Source organism: Chanos chanos, chromosome 4 (genome assembly GCF_902362185.1).
Source record: "Chanos chanos chromosome 4, fChaCha1.1, whole genome shotgun sequence".
Classification (NCBI taxonomy): Eukaryota; Metazoa; Chordata; class Actinopteri; order Gonorynchiformes; family Chanidae; genus Chanos; species Chanos chanos.
The window spans coordinates 2,489,425-2,511,721 of NC_044498.1; the positions used below are offsets into that span (position 1 = coordinate 2,489,425).

Sequence of the window (22,297 nt, forward strand, 5' to 3'; positions counted from 1 at the left end):
GCGATCAGAGTGCGAATCATACAATAACAGTCGGCGGGGTCAGTACTTCGAACCATGGTGACGATGTTGCTGCATATGATTAATTTTGTGATACCTGACAGGTCGCAATACATGAGCTGTGCGTTGACAAAAATGTGTTTTTAAAAATGTTGCATTTACGCCCTCTTGTGTTCCGTCCCCAAGAAAAGTTTTGAGCGTATGAATATAAAAGTGGAGTTTACAATTGCACTTATTACAACGAAGACAACTCTAAAATAAATGTTCTTTATTTTAAATATAAAAAATGCGCATGACTGGAGAACATTTTACGCGGGAGAATGGTACAGGCAGGTTCCCCATCGCTGTATTGTATTCAGGCACAAAGAGGACAGCTTCAGAGTTCAATCCATGTGTTCAAGGACCTCAAGATGTCCATGCTGGCAGAACGTGAGTCTCTGTTGCTTTTATCACTATATATATATTTTTTCTCAGTCTGACAAAACTGCATTTCGTGTAAACTGCGATACTCCGTGTTCATAACGTTTTGCTGACTTTATAAAGTTTAAATGCAATCGGTACAGGTCCATTTGTCGTCTGAAGTTACCTGTTATTAGCTAGCTAGCTAGCTAATTCTTACGTCTGAATATGTCAGATTCTCACTCCTGTTGGTGGAGTTCAGTCACAAAACAGAAGACTTTCTAATTTTTTAAATGAACTGGATGTTGTAATGGTTTAAAAAGAGCTGTCAAACATTTTACCCCGACCCAAATGGTCGAAAACTGTTCCACCTTTTTATTTCTTCGGTCAGTGCACACTATAACATGCTGCATAATGAACTTTATTGACGCTTGGAATATTTTGACAGCTCGTCGTAAGCAAAAGTGGTCGGTGGACCCCAGGAACAGCACGTGGAGCAACGATGAGTCCAAGTTCGGCCAGAAGATGTTGGAGAAAATGGGCTGGTCTAAAGGAAAGGTGATATGCGTTCAGTACTTTGTATTGTTTGAAAGATCCACCCTGTGCATTCATGGTCCACCGTTGTGTTTCGGAGCGTTGGAAGCGACTGACTGGAGCTGACGCTGGGATTCGCACTGTGCGGATCGTTTTGATGATCTTGCGATTAAATCTCGTGCAGACAAACATGCATGCAGAATTAGATGATACAAAGCAGAATCAACTCCGATGCAAGTACTGGAAGCGCTCACATGCCCTGTTAGTCCAGTCATCGCTGTAATAGTTATTCCAAACTGTTATTCATGTCGTGTTAGTGTAGTGTAGTGTGTAGCTTGGCAGTGTTGTACAGATATAACACAGCAGTGTTTTGAAATGCGTGCTCAAAGGAACGCATCTCTAAATGAGTTTGTATACTTTAACTCATCTCTCTGTTCTGTGTCTTTTGTACCAGGGCCTTGGGAAGAGTGAGCAAGGGGCCACGGAGCACATCAAAGTCAAAGTAAAAAACAACACACTGGGTTTGGGCACCACAGCCAGCAATGAGGTGAGACTGGAGGGTGGATTCCCCTCGTGAATCTGGTTACAGTTGGCTGTAAAGATTTCGCCAGACAGCAGCCTGTAGCTAATTCTTCGGGTTTTTTTTTTTTTTTTTAACAGGACAACTGGATCGCTCATCAGGATGACTTTAATCAGCTGCTTGCTGAACTTAACAATTGTCATGGACAGAACAGCAATAATGGTGAGCACATTTAACATGCTGCTCACTGATTCCCATATAAGAGAGATCTCCTGTGGAATTTTCTGGAATAGCATCTCTCAATAAACCCATCCCTATAACACCCTCTACCCTTTTTTGGATTAACTTTGCTCCGGCATGGCATGGTTTCACCAGTCAGCTGATGATCTTGTTCAACAGAAAAATATATACTTACCAGGCAAGACTATAGAAAATCTATTACCTTAACTATATTTTTCATTACATTCCAACAATATGTTATTGCTGTGAGTGGGGCAATATATTTACCAGCCACTAGGAGGTGCTATCGTAATGTGTGTTTCACAGTTAGGACTCTGCTACAATTACTAGTATTTCCGTTGTGGATTCACTCACAGATATGTTTAGCCAAGGCAGTAGAATAGTAAATCTGGTCAAGATAGTGTCATTGTAAAATTAAGAGACACCTACTAATATTTTTGTTCTTTCCTGATATTTATTTACAGTCGTTTTGTGCTTTGTTATCGTTGAAGTGATAGTGGTCATTACTTTGTTGAAACGTAAAGTAGAAAACATCGCTGTATACTTTGTGTGGTCTCTTTGTTTGTTCTTTAGAGCCACCACAAGAACAGAATCAAAACTTCAGCCTGGAGGAAAAGTCAAAGATGTCGAGAAAGAGGGTCCACTACATGAAATTCACCAAAGGTGAGTCTCTGGCTGTGTTCCAGAATGGGTGAGGTTCTGTGCCTGTGGAGGAGGCCTGTCAGTCACGGGTGACAGACTTCAATCAAAAGGACGATGAATTGCCTGGGCTTATCTAAAAATCAAGTTCTTCGAGTATTTCTGAAAGAGTAATATAATATGACGATTGGGGATTTGTTTGGTTTTCAGTACACGCTCTGTTGGCCGTCAGTCTTGTTGTCAAGCTAACGATAGCAGTGGTTTGCATGAAACATTGCAACGCAAATTACGCCCTTGTTATATTTACAGCCAGTGCATCAGAGTCTTACGTTCAAAGGCAAGTGCACACTAACATTCAGCTGGCTAAGTGCTCCTCAACACTTTGCGACCAGTCTTTGACCGGTTGCCTCTGGCCCGCCTTTCGTTTCGTCAGTTCAGCTCCTGGACTGGGTGAGCGCATCGTCACGGGTCAGCGCTCCGGAGCGCCTCCGTGCCAGGGCGGCGCGGTCGGCTTAACCGCAGCAGCGTTCCTACCCGACCGGGGGAGTTGATTACGGCATAACCTCCCTGGCCCAGATTACTCTCTGCTGTCAGGGGTCACAGAGCTGCTCAGGGGTCACAGAGCTGCTCAGGGGCGTTTTAAAAGTCTTTTCTTTCTCTGGAGTTGCCGGGCTTCAGGTGCACTGCCTCTGTTTGGTAGTTTACCTGCACTTCGATTCGGCTGAATCAGGAGTGAAGTTGTTAAACAAACCAAAGTTATTCTGAAATATTGCTGCTGATTGGGGATAGAGAAATCATGAACTGATACATCCATAGTATCCGACGTGATATTTTTATTCCTTAAGAAGGGTGTGTGTGTGTGTGTGTGTTTTTTTTTTCCTTTAAGCAGTGTAGCGTGTGCATTGATATTTAAACATGAACGGTTATAATGCAGATAACAGCACTGACGCAACAGCCCAGCAGAGACAAAACAGGAAATAAAAACTCCGGCGTTGAGATACATTATAATAATGATGTGTTGCATGGAAGACGCAGTGAGAGTTTGGGATGAATCTGTGCATGCTAAAGAGGGGTATTTTTAGAAGATTTTTTTTTTTTTTTTTTTTTACATGGTGTTTTTCAGAAATGACAGGAATGTGGGGAAAAGGTCTCATGTCTCTTATCACCTGAGAGGACACCAGTGCACACTGCTTAAAAGCACAGCTTCCTGTTTCCTGTACGCGCTCCAATGGCCAATGCATTTGCAGCTGAAAATGGCATCAGTCGACAGCTGATGGGCCTCAGTGATAATGCCTCAGGCCGGCCTCTGTCCTGGTTGACGGGGCTTTGGTGTGTGTGTGTGTGTGTTTTTTGGTTTTTTTTTTTTCTTTTTTGGGAGGCTTTATTTAGCAACAGGGCTCCTTCCCCCAGTGCGCATGCAGCTTGAGCATCCCGTCGTCGGGACCAGGGTGGGCATCCTTAGTGTCTCCTCCTGTCTGTCTTCAGACAACCTTCCCTAAACCACAGACCTGTCACCTCATCTCCACTCGTGTTCGTGCTCCTCTTAAAGTGTCTGCTTCAGCGATTCTCACGCTTTTACCGCGAAGAAAACGATAGTTCTGAGAATGTTTTTAGGTTCTGTTTTTTTTTTTCGGTTGTCAGTTGGTAAGACGTGAGGTTGAGTAGATGGTTTTCATGTCACAGTTTGTCCCTGTCGCTTGGCAGGTTGTCACACTACCTGGTATGTTTGAAGTCAAAGAGCTGTTATAATCACGCCAATCATCTTACGAAAAGCCACGCACGTTGGGTTTCCTTGGAAACTGTATCTACTTGTAACATTAGACCCTCACATTAGACTCTCACACAAACGCGTTGTCAACCACATGCCCTCATAACCCGGAGCAGGAACAAATAAAGCACGAAGGTTCTCGTTACAAACGAAATCGTGTTTTGTCGCATCGCGGTTCGGCCGTTGTTTGTGTCACACCAGAGGCCTGAGCCGACAGCCGTCGGCGTGCTCTGCCCGGCCGCGTTCGGTGTGGGTGCTGCCGGCTGCTCCAGGAGCCACGGCGCGGCCGAGCGTTTGCACGACAGCGAGGAGCAGCGGCCGTGGGTCGCCGCTGCCCGGTCAAGGCCCGTAATAGTTTTATCTCAGGTAAACCAGTTAGATGTGTGCTTGGAAAGGTAGTCGGGAACGGCTTACGTGCTTTTATTTATGTCAGGGCTGTGAGGTGCCAGGAGAGGACGGAGTGATGAGTAGTTTACGTTAAATTAAAGTTGGATCTATTTGAAGGTCGGAACTCAAGCACTAAGAGTCTTTTTTTTTTTTTAGCGAGAGTCGGGTAAATGGTTCTAACGTCACAGTTTGTCCCTTGGACAGGTTAAAATGTTTTTAGGGGGTTGGAGGGCAAGGTTGGATTCTGAGGTTCATTTAAGCTTTATCCGTCATATTTGAGCCGAGCAGAGGAAATGCTTCCTGAGAATGATCAGTTACAGAATCCTGTCGCTTTTCAAACACACAAATGAATCACAGAAATAAATCAAGTTCTTTTTTTTTTCTGATTCACTTGGTGTACCTCAGATCCATGAGACTTGGTCCTTATGACTTTATTAAGATTACAAGAAGAAGATACTGATCCCAAATCAAAGCTGTCACGCTGGGAAGTTTGATGCATATTAGTGGAGAATTAAACTGGCAGACTTGGTCTTCAGACCCGAGACCTCAGAGTACCAGCTCAGTTACTGTTCCACCCCCATTTCAGGACACTATGTTATACCCCTTTGTTTTGAGCTGATGTTTTCCGTAGTACTGCAGAATTAAAAATATCCATCCACAGAGGTTGTTTATGTGTTTGACTTGTTGGAGAACAGGCCGTCACCTTTGTCCCAGCCTGTCGTGATGTCCTGCAGTTTTCTGGCTGTCGTTCACGAAGCAGGGAGAGAGGAGGGGGGTTCAGGTCGTGGGCGAGGGGGTGGGGGGTGGGTGGGTGTCAGGGGAAAGGCACAGGCGTCTCCGATGCCCAGCGCTCCGATGCGCTGGCCATGTAAACCAGTAACCCAAATTTAATTGCCCGCCCATTCATCACCTGGTCCAGAAGCACTTGATGTGAACTGCACTATGGGTACTTAATCATGCCTGTGTTTGACCAGCCTGTGCAGGTAGAGGTTCTGCCTGCCTGAAAAAACCAAAACAAAAGCATTCTAATAATTAAACTGGTTTATTTCTTTATTTATTTCTTTATTTATTTTTCTCAGCCTACTCTATTAATGTTTACCGACCTGCTCCTCCCCTGCCTCATGAAAACCGTTTTCTGTCAAAACTGAGCTGTTGCAAGAACCCTAGAACAATTCTGCCTGGACCCCCCTCCCCCCTTCGGTTTCCCTGAGGTGGATCAAAGATCAAACGAAGAAAACAAACAAAAAAAAAAAATTAATCTCGTAACTGTTCCTGTCATGGCATCAGTTGGTGGACCGGTTGTCAGATTAGCGAGTTGATCTGAGAAGGCTTCGGGGATGGTTAATCTGGTTTGGCCGGAGCTCTGCGGCGCTAGATGCCATCTCAACGGTGACCTTGACAACCTGCTCAGCTCTAAGGCCGCCAGGCTAGCACGCACCCGTGCAGTTCGCCGTTGGCCAGAAGCCATTTTTTACACTGCGTAAAATAAAGGCCCTGCAGACACCACTGCCGTTGTCCCCCCCCGTGTGTGTAGAGCCAAAGCCCCGTGTGGGTGAGAGCACCTTTCTTTCTTTCTTTTTTTTGGGGGGGGGGGGGGGGGGGGGTGTTCGTTTGATTTCCACTGAGATCAATAGACAGCACACATGACCCAGCTCTTTGTTTGGTCTCTGTATGGGAGAGACGATGTGTTGCTCTCTGGAAGGTGAGGGCTAGCCCCTTTGAAAGCCAAGGAGTAGAAGGCCTGGAGCAATAAATAACTGAATGTTATCAGGGGCCGTTCGGAGGAAGAGGATGCAGCTGGATGAACAGGACTGGAGGCTGAGAGGGGCGCCCGGCAGCTCCCGGAGCCTTTGAGCTGCTGGAAAAACGGGAGGTGCAAGGCGGGGCTCCTTCAGCAGCGTTTGTTTTTCTTCTGCTGTTTCATCCCCGGTGACCACACGACGTGCCCTCTCTGCCTCCTAAAAGCGTTCCTCTCCCTTTAAACTTCAAAACTCTCACTCTCGCAAACCTGTCCTAAAAGCGTTCCTCTCCCTTTAAACTTCAAAACTCTCACTCTCGCAAACCTGTCCTAAAAGCGTTCCTCTCCCTTTAAACTTCAAAACTCTCACTCTCGCAAACCTGTCCTAAAAGCGTTCCTCTCCCTTTAAACTTCAGAACTCTCACTCTCGCAAACCTGTCCTAAAAGCGTTCCTCTCCCTTTAAACTTCAAAACTCTCACTCTCGCAAACCTGTCCTAAAAGCGTTCCTCTCCCTTTAAACTTCAAAACTCTCACTCTCGCAAACCCGTCCTAAAAGTGTTCCTCTCCCTTTAAACGTCAAAACTCTCACTCTCGCAAACCCGTCCTAAAAGCGTTCCTCTCCCTTTAAACTTCAAAACTCTCACTCTCGCAAACCTGTCCTAAAAGCGTTCCTCTCCCTTTAAACTTCAAAACTCTCACTCTCGCAAACCTGTCCACCTTCAATCAATAACTCACGCGGTGGCACTCTTTCAGTATGTGCCACAGCGATTATTAACGCATTCCTCCTTTTGTTTGAAAACGAACGCCTTGGCTTTACAGACGTTTCTCTCGTTTCCTAGGACAGTGGGTGGACGGTGAAATTTGTCATTGTAATGTGGTGTCAGAGATAGATATAGATATTTTTTTTTTTCTTTTTTTGTTTTCTGTTCTGTACTAAACCAAAATTTTTTTTTTGTTTTTGTGTTGTGAATCCCGTCTTGTGAATTAATCTGTTTTTGTAATTTTGTAATGGTGGTGGAATTTTTTTTAGTTCAAAAAAATGAATTTTTAAACTTAATGTTTTTTTTTTTCTTGTTTACTTAACTGTAGGGAAGGACCTGTCCAGTCGCAGTGAGACAGACTTGGCTTGCATCTTTGGGAAGAGAACCAAAGCGTCAAAAGACCAGGATGAGGTAGGTAACATGACAGGTGTCTGTCAGTTTAAATGTTTAAGTCCCCACTGAAAACTCTCACTAGATTTTCCCTGATACAATGCCCCACACTCCTTCATTATTGGAGAGAACAGTCTGATCAAACTGTGAAAATTATATTTCTGGGGAACTCAAGCTGTAAGTTGGAAGTAGTTTAGTGTGGGAGAAAAAAGGATGATTCCTTCTTGCCAATTTCCAAAGTCCCTTTTCTTCTTAAACGTTGGATTTGAATTGTACGGGTTCGGCAGCATGTCCCGGGTTAAATCACATCTCATCCCAACCTGTCAGACACATCTTTAAACCTGTAATCAACGCTGCCCCGCGGAGGGTCACGTGACCGCCCGCGGCGGGATGGAGGCGAGCGATTAGCTGTGTCATGGCGTGCGGTCTCACACCACGCGTTGGTCACCGTTGGCAAGAGGAGCGCAGAAATCCCATTAAAGGATTAGCGCTATTTCCCCCTCTCTCTCTTTCTCTCTCTCTCTCGCTCTCTCTCCCTCACCCTCCCTCCCTCTCTCTCGCTCTCTCTCTCTCTCTCCCACTCACCCCCTCGTGGTTACGTCTGTGGTTCACTGTGCCATCAGGCCCTTGACGGGCGCGGTCCCCTCTCCCCAGGGGAACAGAAAAGAGCATTGCGAGCAAAAGAAATTTGTGATGACTCTAGCAAAATAAAAAAAAAAAAAACCTTAAAAGTTAGTTTGAACTTGAGGGGATTACATCGTAGAATAGTTTTCAGACTCTCAGAGCTGGCTAGGTTTAGGTTTAACTGGTACAGTTCCGTCGTTGACCAGTAGAGGTCCTCTATGGTTTTGTTCATGTTTTGGGGTTGGGGAAAAGATTTATTAACACACAGCTTAATGTGTTTAATCCTCCTAGTCTGGATCTGTAAACTACTGTTTGCAGGGAAAGCCTTTTCCAGCAGGAAGGTTCTCTTTTTAGTTTCTCATGGGGCGAAGTATCGTATTGAGAGATCTTTTTGCAAATAAACAGCGTTTTTATTTTTAATTAAGCACATTCCACACTGTGCTTACCTGTAAACAGTCGACGGAGCCAATTGTCAGGCGGCTTGAAAGATGAAGTGAGTTTGTTTTCATTTCCAGGTGAAAGTTGGAGGTGATCTGAGCTGGTTTGTTTGTTTTGAGTTTAGCAGTTGCTAAGTGCCAGTAACTCCTCAGGCATAGCGCTGCTCAGTAACACTCTCATGAATCGTTTTGTTAGTCAGCAATAGATTCTTTCATTCTGAAAAGGGTTTTTTTTTCTCTCTCTTATCTGTACTTACTGTTGTCTTGTCATACTCCCCCCACGCTGTAATCTCAGGGAATGTAAGTTCCAAATGAGGTGTGACATGAGAAAGGTTAGCATTCACAGATTAAAGAAGTGAATCCATAAAAAGTGAGTTTTTATGTGGATGGTCCAGCATTAGAACAAGCAGACAAACACAGGAAAAAAAAAAGTCTTTCTCTTCACCTTCGTTATAAGGCTTTCTGTAGAGAGAAAAGAGATGCAGTGTGCAGAAGGCAACACGCCGCTCAAACGCTGGTGAGAAAATAGCTTTGGTTCCGGAGATGAGAGTCCCCTGGATGAGCGCCTTAATGAATAAAGCTGTGTGTTTTCTCGGTAATTTTCAATGTGTGTGTCCCTTGTCTCATCTCTACAACCAACTATCATCCCATTGTCAGATACCATTATATAAACAGTTATACCATATATCAGATAATCACTAGTTCTGTCAGATTGACAGGTCAGCAGGTATACGACCCATTATCAGCATTGTGTAATGTGGGTTTCATCCACGGTTGACGTGGGCATTTTTGACGACATATGTACTGTTTATCATTCTGGTCATGTGTGGCTCCATTCGGTGCATGGTTAACCCAGTGTGTAGACCCTCCATCCCACCCAAAAAACGGACTATATGCCACCAAGGCCTGTAATCCCCAAACAGCCAACCCCCCCCCCCCCCCCCCCCCCCCCCCACACACACACAGCCTCATACAATAGCCAGCATTCACGCACAGCCCAAAATTGGAAAGGCTAGAGGTGGCTTATCCACTCCATGCCCCCCCCCCTTTTCCCTCCCTCTCTCCCCCCTCCAGTAATCGTTTTGTTGTGGTTTGTTATTGTCCCGTTCAGCAGGGACTTCATTGACCACATCGAAAACCAATCTGAACAGAGTCACAATGGCATCCCAGGAGGCACTGCAGCCAGGGCTGTTGGCAAACTCCGGAAAAAGACAGGGGCAGCGAGACCCTGGGAGGAAGGGGAGGGGCTGAGTTATACCTGGAGTATTATTCTCGTGTGTGTGTGTGTGTGTGTGTGTGTGTGTGTGTTTGGACTGCAGATATATGGCCTGTTGAGGATCTAGCCACTCAAAGGAACTCTACCCAGAGTTCATGACTGGGCCGCACCATACCCATGAGCTGAGAGAGACAGTGAGCTGTTAAGCATTAGCACGGTCAGAGGTTTAGTTATCGCTGCCTCTGAGACCTGAGGCCTACCTTTGTGCTCTGTGGATTCTCTTATACAGATGAAACTTGACTGTCACCCCTAGCTTTGTTAACTTTGTTAGCATTGTTAGCTTTCTGGGGGGGGGGGGGGTCTCAGCTTAGCAAGAAACGAACAAAGTGTTGGGTCCTCATTCTGGTTTTCTTTCTCCAGAGCGGTTTTCTTTCTCTGGAGGAGCTGTAGCAGAGCGTGACTGAGAGACTGGCACCAGGCAGTGCCCCTGCACAGCTCTGTCTAGCAAGCCGAAAGGACGGCTGACGATCGGATAGCGTCTTTTTCTGTTTGCCTGAGTATTCTTAAACATCATCGCTTAACATCAGCTAACACGATGCGAAGTTAGAGTGGGTGTCCAATGTATAGCCGAGTAACCATGGCAACAGAATGCATTGTCGCGGTGGTGTTGCTAACCACTCGTGGGTCCATTAGTAACTGATGCGGTCCCGCGGTGTTGTTTTTTTTTTTTTTTTGCGTAGCTGAAGGCACGTCTGCCTGTGGTGGGTGGCTCGTTTGTGCCGTGGTGCTTTGTGTCTTGGACAGGCCCCACTCCCACCTCCCAAGCACCAGGGGTTTTCCTTCTTCCTTGCTGTGTTTCCTGCCTGCTCCTTATCTCTGGATGCAATGCTCCCTGATGGTCACACACACACACACACACACACACACACACACACACACACACACAAAAGGCTGTCCCAACTTGCCTGTGCCCACTTGTGGCCGTTGGTCAGGTGAAAGAAAGGACAGAGAAACCAGTAGGCGCAAAGTCACCCTGTTGTCATGATGTGAAAACGACATTGCGTTGTGAATGCCGTTGCGTTTGATGTGTCTGTGTTTAACCGTCACGGGTCTGTTTTAGTGATGCATACATGATTTTAATCAACAGCTTAGCTTAGGCTTCCCAAAATCTGGAAAAACGTCACGTTCACTGAGTCGAAATGAGAAACCTAAAATGTTTTATCCTTTATCCTTTAACCTGAGGTAACTTTCAGTACAAGAACCCGAAGGTTCTCTTTTTGCCCTTCCAGTTCTGGAACCTGTGCTGTTCACTCAGAGTGGTTTTGAGAAGGCCTGAGAGTTCAGGTGTGTGGAGATGCAGTGTGTGGTAGTAGGAGGCCCTGCATGTCTTCGTCTGTTCGCCTTCACCACGATCCATCACCGTCATCCTGACTTTCCACGACACAATTACTCACAGCAAGACAAAGTAAAGGCCCACTGCTCCAGCACATCCAGCCGGTCCTGGAGGGGAAGGTGCTTTGGTGGCAGGACCCAGTTGCCGTTCTGATTGGCCAGGAAAATGAGTGAAGGAGCGAGTTCTGAAGGCCATCCCATCTGTCTGCCTGCTTTTTCCTTCTTCTCTCGCTCTCGCTCTCTCTCTCTCTCTCTCTCTCTCTCTCTCGCTCTCTCGCTGTCTCTCTCTCTCTCGCTCTCTCACTGTCTCTCTCTCATTCTTACTGCCTCATATTTTGTCTTCTCTCTGTCCATCTTGCTCTCTGTCATCCTTTGTGTGTCTCTCTCTCTCTCTCTCTCCACTGCCCTCTCCACTGCCCTCTCTCTCCCTCTCTCTCTCTCTCTCTCTCTCTCTCTACTTCCCTCTCTCTCTCTCTCTCTCTCTATCTTGGCCCCCCTCTCCCCCCTTACCCCCTTGAGGGGTTTAGTTAGTGAACTGCAGGGCTTTAGGGGATGGTGCAGGTTTGCTTTGATTTATCTCCCTTGCCCCCTCTCCAACCTAACCCCCCCCCTGCTCCCACACCTCCACCCCCCTCCCCCCACTCCGGCAGACCCAAAAGAAAGAGCCGAGTTTGCTTGAACGCAGCCCCTGTTCGAAAGGCCCTAGCATTAGCTGAAATAAACCCTCCTGCCGCTGGTGAAAAATGTACTGTGATTGGCTAATTAATCAGTCAAAAGGGGAGCTTCGCAGCCCAGGACTTGAGGGCCCCTAGCGAGCGAACACTGAGGGTTCGCTGATAAATGGACTCGCGGCTGCTTCATACATCAACCAAACTTAGTCATTTTTTACCGCTGCCGTTCATGTCAGAGGGGTGGATCACGGAAAGGAAGCACGTTCTGTTATTTTATTTATTATTTTTTATTTTTTCCTCACCCGCAATTTTCTCTGTTTGTGGATCTCTGTCAAGCAGACACAGTCGTTTGAAACGGCCTATCCGCGGAGAGCTTATTAAGAACCTTTTTCAACAGCAAAACTTGTTCAGTCGCCAGACATCCTCATCAAATTCAGACCTCAGCGTATTGTCAGCTGTTTTTTTTTTTTTGGGTTACACACACACACGACTCATAGTTCTGCGATTATGGCAAATTCTGTAGAATATTATCAGGTTCCATTGTTTTATTAACTGAAGAAAAAATGCAAAGGTGTTATGGCACGTCATGCCAGGTTTCCCTCACAGTCAGGTTTGTGGTATTTACATACCATGCCCTTTAATGTGAAATATATGATTGATAGGTGACGTGAAACCTGTCGGTTCAACCTGTCGGCGATGGTAACGTGCCAAAAAAAGTGATTACGTGCCTTTGTTCTGTGTTACTCATGCATGGCCAAATCCATTATGAGGCTGTCTTGCCTCTGGGTGGGAGGGGCCTGACATAGAGCATACTGTTTCTCTTATGTAAGGAGCGCACTACACCTGAAAGAAAATTCGAAAGGGTGTGATGTTCAAGTATAAATATGCCTGAGGAGTTGTGTTTAATCAAATATGCCTTCCACCGCACCCTTAACCGATGGCATATTTTTTTTTATTAGAAGTTTCTACTGTGTTAACTTTTTTTTTTTTTTTAATTCTTGGAAGATTTAGCGCTTTTCTGATCATTTTATTTCTTTATTTAATTATTTATTTTTTTTGCCATGGAGGTCTGAGGTTGGTATGAGGTTATGAAAAAGAACTTCAAATGTTTCTTTTCTTTCTTTTTTTTTTCTTCTTTTTTTTACCTGTAGACATTGAGACGTCGTTACCATTCCCAGTAGTAAGGATGCTGCTCTCCTCAAACATTGTTGTACAGCTGTTGAGGGGGAGGGAAATTGAATAATTAAAACTGGTGTTTTTGGCCAATAGTTTAACAATGAAATCATCAGCTCGTTCTTGAAGACACGGCTCCCTGCCCTGAAGCTCCTGCACCTTTAGGCCTGCACCCAGTACCCAATGCGCTGCTGTAAGCATCTCCATGGGTTTCCTCCTCTTGAATTTGATTTTTACTATCCAGCTGCTGACAGAAAGTGTTTTGCTTGGCTCAGAAAGACAAACTTAACTGACGCAGACAATTTATTTCACTGTTTGGATGCCTTTCGGAGATGGCGGTTTGATGGAAGACGTTCCCCGCGGTTTAGGTTCCAGCCGACGGGTTTGGAATGGCATGTTTTTCTGGGTTGGTCTGACCTGCCCAGCCCTTTCCACTCCCACGCCTGTGCCTGCACAAAGACCCAGGACTAGCGGGGGGCACCTGTGACGCCTTGTATTTCGCCCACGCACGGCCGCATGAAGGATCGTGCGTCAAGATTTTGGGTGCCTCCCCCCCCCCCTCCCCGGACAGGACGAGATGGGTTGCTTTGGCGCCGTTCGGCAGATGTAGCAGCAGTGTACCAAGCCATGCTGTCGTCGGGCGCTGGGGGGGGTGGGGGTCACTGAGGGGCGGGGCCGAATAATGAAATGTTGCTGACGGTGCAAAACTATGTTAACACCCCTCCACACCCCCAACCCCAAAAAGCACGCGAAGCTAAGCAGGGTCAGCACAGCTCCCCAAAGCACGACTGTCCTTTTTCTCTTTATTCAAAACACACCAACGAGATGAGAGAGATGGATGAGCCGGGGTCTCTCAGACCCGCATTTTGATTAAACTCCATTTACGCTGCGCTCCCAATGAAAATGTCTCTCGTTCTGGCCTTTGTATCAGAAACTGATGTTATATTTTCGAGTGTTAATTTCTGTGACAAATAGAACATTTAGCCATGCTCCGAAGAGTGTGTCAATATTTCTGTTAAGAAAAAACCAGTTTTCTTAAAATCTGTCAGTTGCACTTCCTTGATCCTTGTTTATTAAGTTTATGATAGGGAGAGAGAAAAAATATATAGTTTGCGATAAATAAGGAAAAATGTCCAAATCCTTTTTTTGTGGTGGGAGCGTAACGTGGAAAATGAAGGTAATGGTTTTAAAATATTTGGCAGTAATTTGAGTTTGTTCTGTTGTGCTGACACAGCATCAGGCGCTGTCGGTCATGTCGGCATGTTTTACCCCAGGCTGTTGGATGTTTGGCTTGTTCTAATGCAGTGGCCAATAACTCGCTCTCAAAGACATGTTTGTTTTGAGGCCAGGGAGCCCTAATTCACTCTCAGATAACATCTAATTAGTTCAGACAAAAGCTCAGCCTCTGTGGCACTGTTGACAGGGACCCACCGTTCCTGCTGCACAGAGAAACCCAGTGAATGGCGGCCCTTCCTCTGGCTTCTGGCAGGCCTCCCTGTGGCAGCCTGACTGTACCAGCCTCCTGACACGTACAGATTAGCATTTAAAAAAGAAAAAAAAAAAAAGAGAGAGAGCGAGAGTAGCAGAAATGTCAATCTCAGAACTACAGGCCCAGGCAGGAATGTCCAGACCAGACAGGGTAATTAGGACGTGAATGAAAGAAAAGAAAAAATAAAAAAATCTCTTACTGCCTGACACTTCTCAGTGCTGCCCGTGTTTTCTGAGGCAGGGCGCTTTGTTTAATCACAGCCTTTTTAAGATAATAAGTTAGGGTTAGTTACACCGGCAGAGGACATAAACGTTGCATCCTTCATGTTTGAGGGCCCTGACTCCTTTGGGGGCGCGGTGAGGGTTAGGTTTTAATGATGTAGAGCAGGGAGAGTGTGGTGATTTTGTACGCGTTGGTGCTGTTTCTGTTTGATCGTTGCTGCTGAGAAGGCTGCTGGCATTTCATCCCTTGCCCCGTGTGCTGGTCCCAAGGGATATTCTCTGATTTTGGATAGCATTCAAATATTAAAAAAAAAAAAAATTTAAAATGATATTTCTGAAGCTGTAGACTTTATTAAGACTTAATTTTTTTTGTGTTGTGTCTGTTGCGCGGTGTTGTTCTTTGTAAAGCTCACCGAGGAGTCTTTCTAGGACGTTGGCCATACGTTCACGCCCCGTACGTGTAATTCCTGAAAACGGCTTTAAGTAACCCCTTAAGATCAACGACAGCATGCAGTTATTGTCGCTCTCAGATTGTCGGCTCAGCGTTTTGAGGTTGTCATGGAAACCGCCGACATACAGTCGCATTGTAAACGCAATGGAAGCGCGTCACGCGCACAGAAAAAAAAAGAAAAAAAAAAAAAGAAGGCGATTAACTGTCAATTCTGCTTTAATAACAGGACGGCGGTGGTTTCTCTTGGTAACATTTGTGTGTTTATTTATATGTATGCGTGTGTATATATATATATATATATATATATATATATATATAACTTGATGTGTATTTTAAAGGCGTGTCATGTGAAAGGGGGTGAGCCTTGGGCGGCGCGGGGGCCACCTGTTTGGCTGTCCGCCCACGCCGTGCTCGTGAATGATGGGATAGCTCCGTTCTCCCCCTCATCAGGGACGGACAGCTGGGCAACGGGGGGGCCCTAATCCATACGCCCAGGCCACCACCAAATTTATAATCATGGCAGGACAATGAGACCAGGTTCACGCAATCAACCCGGATTCAATATCGGCCCGATATCGCCCGTCGGAGGACAGCGGACGTAACGGCCTAAGCAGAGTTTCGTGTAGGCTGCGGTTTTAAGTCTTTACCCTCTGTGGAGTAAATTAACCATTATGCCGCGCTCCTCAAAATCGGATTCTGTACACATCTTTTTTTGTTTTGTTTTGTTTTGTTTTGTTTTTTCTTTCGCCGGTCATTGAGTGATGACTGTGTCAATTCTAGACCAGTGGAAGGAGGTTTTACATACACACAGTCCTTAAACTGAATCTCTGATTGGTGTGAATCCCACGGCCACCGCATTGCAGTGGTACCTCTGGATATTCAGACACCATGTTTTCCTTGGTATTTTTTTTTAAGCAAGTGTATACTTCTCAGTAAACCGTCTCTCATTCTCTTTCAGCTTCTGTTGTAAACACCTTTGATGTAAAACTGCATTCCACTGTAAGATTCAATGCCAAAAAGTATTTCACTAGTATAGATAACTCATGTAGACATCCACTGATATCCAGTTCAGTTATTACATACATATATGCAGTATTTAAAATACATTGTGATGCAATTAGTAACTAACAGTTCAGTTATTACCAGTCAAATGTAAGAATATTAAACGGGTGATTGTGATGTAATGAAGCAGATCATTGGAAGATTTTTATTCAGCTTTCTCTAATATTGTGCAGGTCACACTGAGCTGTGGAAAAATGTTAAATCAGCACAGTTACAGCACAGAGGCTTCAAACAGCATTCACAGAGCTAAACCAGCACAGTTACAGCACAGAGGCTTCAAACAGCATTCACAGAGCTAAAGCAGCACAGTTAGAGCACAGAGACTTCAGGCAGCATTCACAGAGCTAAAGCAGAACAGTTAGAGCACAGAGGCTTCAAACAGCATTCACAGAGCTAAAGCAGCACAGTTAGAGCACAGAGGCTTCAAACAGCATTCACAGAGCTAAACCAGCACAGTTAGAGCACAGAGACTTCAGGCAGCATTCACAGAGCTAAACCAGCACAGTTAGAGCACAGTGGCTTCAAACAGCATTCACAGAGCTAAAGCAGCACAGTTAGAGCACAGAGGCTTCAAACAGCATTCACAGAGCTAAACCAGCACAGTTAGAGCACTGAGACTTCAGGCAGCATTCACAGAGCTAAACCAGCACAGTTACAGCACAGAGGCTTCAAACAGCATTCACAGAGCTAGAGCAGCACAGTCAGAGCACAGAGACTTCAGGCAGCATTCACAGAGCTAGAGCAGCACAGTTAGAGCACAGTGTGGAGCATGGTTTTTTAGGAATAATGGATTCTGTGACATTATGTGGAGTCATTGAAATTTGCCATGCTTTACCCAATAAGGCCTTAAAAGGTTTGGTTAGACGTGAGTTTTTAACACAATCAGACGCATTTGAAGGAACAGCCCTGCTGACTGTGAATGTGACGTTCTGATATCAGCAGCCATGGGTTGTTTTTGAATTAGAGCGTCGAGGCTTGGATGCTTTCCCAACAACCCCCCCCCTCTCTCTCTCTCTCTCTCGTTCCCGCTCTGGCCCTCTTAGGCCCCAGCCCCTCTCCCATGGGTCCCCCAAAAAGGCCTTCGTCAGGGGAGAGCGGAGCAGGAAAGAGTCGGTGGCTCCTGCTTCAGGAGTCCTTATCTGTGAGCTGCACACGGTTCAGGGAACGCATCCTCTTCCTGGGGCCTCCAGGCTGCCAGGAGGAGAAAGGGTGTGCGAGAGAGAGAGAGAGAGAGAGAGAGAGAGGAAAAGGTATAAGAGAGGCAGGGAAGAGAAAATTGGGAAAGGGAAAAACAGGGAGAAAGTGTGGCAGTAATTTGGAAGTGGTATTGGGTGGTTTTAATGTCGCCTCTTTCATATTGCCCATTCAGGCGGCAAGACAGGACCCCTGAGTTCATCTCCACGTCCCAGACAGCTGTTTGGAGAACTTGGCTGTGACTGCACGTGTGTGTGTGTGTGTGTGTGTGTGTGTGTGTGTGTGTGTGTGTGTGGAGTGTGTGTGAAATAGCCCAGGCCGTGCTTAGCACGGCAGAGGGACTGCTAGAAGCAGCACTTCCTTTCGCTACATTACAGAGATAAAGCTAATGGAAGTCCCCAGGCAGTGAGACACAAAACCACACACAAAATCACCACCTCTCTGATGAAGAGGATTTCCCCACTCACTCCATCGCTCTCTCTCTGCCCCCACCCCCTCTAGAGAGTCATTTCACACACACACACACACACACACACACACACACACCCCACTCTAAAATGCCTTCCAGTGCTTTTCACCAAATCCCTGCTCCTTGTTGTCTGGCCTGTCACTTTTAAAGCCCACCTTTACTTCTTCAAACCTGAGGGAATGCCATTGTGCTGGAACTGGGGAAATATGGATTTTTTTTTTTTTTTTCTGGAAGGAGAAAGTGGGGAAAGTTTTCTTTATAATGAGCCTACATGTGCACTTCTACAGCACTTGCAGTTGTTGTAGAACTTTCTAGAGGCAGAGCTGGAGTCCTCGACAGAGACCACTGTGTCGGCGTGAAGATGACATCGATACAGACACAGCTCTGTGGACTCAACCCGCGATTAAAAACTCGTTTGAATTTATGAATGAACCTACTGTACCTTGACACAGTGTGTCTGACTCCCTGCTTCATGTTCACACCCTTTTTGGTCCAGTCCAGTTTCCCCACAGAAATATGGCAAAAGTAACTGTCGTATTGTTTACTGTATACTGTAGTAGTAAACCATTACATTAAAATGACTGATGCACTGGCCCTTATGAACTCCATACACTTGAAACAGATTGTGGTTTTACAGTAGGCTTATGGTGTTTATACAAGTCGGTGTGAGTCTGAGCTGAGAGACCTCCAGCGCTAAAATAATGTGACGTCCCATTGCTGATTCTCTGTGTATTCACGTGGGGCTTCTCTGCTGAGACTGCAACAGGAGGGAAAACACACACACACACTCACCCTGTGTGTGTGTGTGTGTGTGTGTGTGTGTGTGTGTGTGTGTGTGTGTGTGTGTTTCAACGCATCCTGGTCGCTGTGTTTTTGAAAAATGCCGTTTTCATCGCTGTCTACGCCATAATGTAGAGCACTGTCGTTGTTTAGCGTGGACTTCAGAGCGGGTATTCTTCACACACAGTCATTATGCGTTGAGCAGCCCATTAGCAAAATGAAGATGAATGGTGGTGTGTGGCATGGTGACAAAGTGTTGGAGGGGGTACAGTTTAATCTAAAGTGTGCCTCTGAGCTCTGTGTGGCGAAGCCAGAGTCGGGCGTCTGGCTTTCTCTCTCTCCGTCTCTCGTCACGGCTGCTTGCGTTTGGCGTGGTCTCGTGCCTGCACGCCGCGCATGCCGGTGGCTCTCGCGTTCCTGCGTTTCTGCTTAACGGCTAATGAGTGAGCGAAGAATTCAGATGGTCAGGTTTTTCTTGATTCGTTTCTTTAATCCATCCATGTCCACGCCTACATAATAATCTGGAACCAATCTTTCAGCTACTGAGGCTGTTGTGTTTTTGTTTTTTTTTGTTTGGTTTTTTTTTTTTTTTTCTAAATGTGGAACACCCTCAGAAACATTTTGAGAAGTCATCCACATCACTTAAACAATGACTAAATCTTTAAACTCAGCCAAATATAGACAACTGTTTATAGATTAAAAAAAACACAGAACAGTGCCGTGTAACTGTTAGATATTCAGATCTGTCTCGGTCGTGAAAAGGACTATTTCTTTTATTTCTTTTTGTTTTTTTAAACTCCCGTGTAGCAGGTGTCTCCCGTCTGTCTACTGCAGTTTTATGTGAATTCTGTCTATGCTGTTCCGTGATGCAATGTTTTGGTATGGTTACAAAAAAAACTCTTTTTAATCAGATCTGCAGATTAGCTCTGCACATTAAAGCTAAATACCGTGATGTCACTGAAGTCTGTGGATGTGTGTACACAGGCAGGGTGTGCTGATGGACGGATAATGTTTTTGTCACGAGTAGAACACAAGCATTGGGCAAGTGAAAGGGAAAAAAAAAAGAACAGTTCCTGTGTGGGTGTTAAGGCAAGACACACGGTGACTGGAGAATGACAGGTCTGTGTTTAGACAGAGTGTTGTTTGATCTCCCTCTTTGGCGCAGACACACATACACACACACAAACACACACGCACACGTTAGTGCATTCACAGGTACCAGTCTATCCTGCTTTTTTGTGTGTGTATTGATTTGTGTCTTTTGACCTTTGCGGTGGCGTGTACCTGATGCACAGGCGCGTGCCCTGCTGTTATTGTTGTGTATCGTGTGGTGTTGTTGTTGTTTTTAAGGGTTGGTTTCTGTACAGTTGTTTCACTTTGATTTTGTTTTCCATCATCGTCACTCTCCTGTTTGTGTTACAGGGGAGCAGCGGACACGATTCACAGGAGGAGGAGAATGAAAAGGAGGAGGCCGAGGAGGGCAAAGCGGAATCGGAGGCGGAATCCAACACTGTCACCAGCTCCCTGACCATGCAGGAGTACTTCGCCCAGAGGATGGCCCAACTGAAGAAAGGCCTCTCGGCCGGCTCCTCCCCAGTCTCCACGCCGGGGGTCAGGAGCCCAGCCCCGTCCCCGTCACCTACGCCTGGGTCCACAGAAGACTCCCAGAACGCCAGCGATGCGGAGCTGACGAAGAAGAAGAAGAAGAAGAAGAAGAAGGAGCGGACGAGCGGGAGCGAGGATGGAGAGGCAGGTGGTGTTTCCACGGCCTTGGGAGGCAATGAGGAGTCCCAGGACCAAGAGCTTGTCTGCTCAGAGGAGAGGAGGAAGAAGAAAAAGAAGAAGAGTAGGAAGAATGAGGGGGAGGGAGAGGAGGAAGCTGGCGTGGAGACGGGAGGCGCGTCCGCGTCGGCGGAAGGGAGTGTCGGTGAAACCGTCCGTAGCCCGAACACGGAGAAGAGGAAGAGAAAAAACGAGGGCACAGATCTAGAGAGGATGAACGTTAAAACACAGAGTGAAGATGCAGAGGTTTCTGATAAAAAGAGGAAAAGAAAAAAGAAAGATCAGGAGGAGGAGAAGGAAGAAGTAACAGTTCACAAAAAACCTAAAAAAGACAAGAAAAAGCGAAAAAAGGATGAATGTTAGGGTTGGGGGAAGAGGAATCATGAACTGCATTTAAACATAAATGTCTGTCTAGACATGAGTTCAATGCATCTCTTCCAACAATATTTATGGCAGGTTTTTGTAACTGTCGTTCACCGTGTGTTTTATAGTGATCGTTATATGTGATCTTGGGTGTGTTTTTATCACCAAACAATGAAATATCATTAAAAAAATCTTAAGTCCTTGCGGTTTTCTGAAGCAGTTGTTTCATTATCAACACCACTGAACACACGTAGCAAACAACACACAGTCACGGCGCCTTCCTTCTCATTAGTAAACTTTATTTGGTAGAATACCATGACGGTGGTACTGTAATCATTTTATTATTCAGATATTTATTGTAAATCATAATGCATAAATGTGATGTGGTGTTGAGCGCTGTCAAACCGGTACGGAACGTTTTTGGGCTCTCCTTTGCTAGTAAAGGCCTAAATATAAGAACATCGGCACGTGTAGCAGAGACACTTCTGTAAAAAAAATAAGTTCTTTTATCGTTTCGGCCCTTACACAACACCCGAGACTCCCCTTCGTTTTCCGTCGCACAAACGGCCCTTATGTTTTTGGTGACTTGGTTTCGTTGTTTCTCGTGTCTTCCTGGTTTGAGGTTGTGAAACAGAAGGCAGGATGAAGCCAACACCTTGAAAACAGTCCATCATTTCAATAACAAGTCATTTTTCAAACCACCATCACCTGTGTAATGCTGACAGGCTTGCCCATTCAGTGCAAAGCGCTCTAACGCCTAGAGAGAAAAAAAGCCCTACCAGTTTGTCTTGTAATAAATATATGCGTGTATGTGTTGAATATATGGAAAACAATAGATTGAAGTTATAAATAGTAATTTTTCCATATCAGTAGTAACCTTTCCAGTATCAAAGCTCAACTTTCTCTATATCTATCTATCTATCTATCTATCTATCTATCTATCTATCTATCTATCTATCTATCTATCTTATAATTTTTTGCATTCAGCATTCTAAACAAGTGATGCTTTAAGATTAATATTTGTCTAACCTCAACAATGCACAACACATGTACTATAAAAGAAGTCAATAATAAGGTATCTGTCTCTGTCGCTCCATACATTTCGGTGGCAAATCGTTGGCCTTAAACTGCGGGCCAGGGATCGGCCAAGAGGTGATGACTGATAAAATCGTCATAGCTGAGTGTTCTGTATAGATTATCCAAATTATCTGATCAAATTGAAAGGCTGCAGTGCACGTGCGAAAACGCATATGACCGGTTCCTGTCACATTGTACTTGATTTAATGTTGTCATGAACTATAAATATGGTTGCGGATGACTTAGTGTTGTCTATATCTGTATTTGGCTTTGATCCATCAGTCGAACAATTGAGAGCGATTGTTTGAATTCCCTAATTCTTATAAGCATGTTTGATCTCTGGATCATCTTCTTTAGAATCCTTCAGCAACTTGTTTCCTTAAAAACAAATAGGCATTTGGCTGGAACACGCGTTGTCAATCATTAAGTATGTTCAAATAGTTTTAAAGGTTACGGGATGCATTTCAAGCTCCGTTTGAAAAGAATGTAAAAGTGGAAAATATATTTTTCCAGGCTTGGACA

At 45.3% G+C, this 22,297-nt stretch overlaps 1 protein-coding gene across 1 annotated transcript; it reads left to right on the plus strand.

Annotated features, from left to right (window-relative positions):
- The first annotated feature begins 401 nt into the window (after positions 1–401).
- pinx1 (PIN2 (TERF1) interacting telomerase inhibitor 1) lies at positions 402–20,883 on the plus strand. The gene is made up of 7 exons (XM_030771450.1): positions 402–426; positions 845–954; positions 1,385–1,477; positions 1,591–1,672; positions 2,264–2,353; positions 7,313–7,395; positions 19,976–20,883. The coding sequence occupies exons 1-7, from the start codon at positions 408–410 to the stop codon at positions 20,696–20,698; spliced, it is 1,200 nt and encodes a 399-aa protein (XP_030627310.1). The 5' UTR covers positions 402–407; the 3' UTR covers positions 20,699–20,883.
- Positions 20,884–22,297: the final 1,414 nt, after the last annotated feature.

Bases quoted from the DNA above. Each gene is read 5' to 3' on its own strand.
- pinx1 (XM_030771450.1), top strand. The intron at 2,354-7,312 runs GTGAGTCTCTGG...ACTTAACTGTAG, and splicing joins CTACATGAAATTCACCAAAG to GGAAGGACCTGTCCAGTCGC. The intron at 7,396-19,975 runs GTAGGTAACATG...TTTGTGTTACAG, and splicing joins CGTCAAAAGACCAGGATGAG to GGGAGCAGCGGACACGATTC.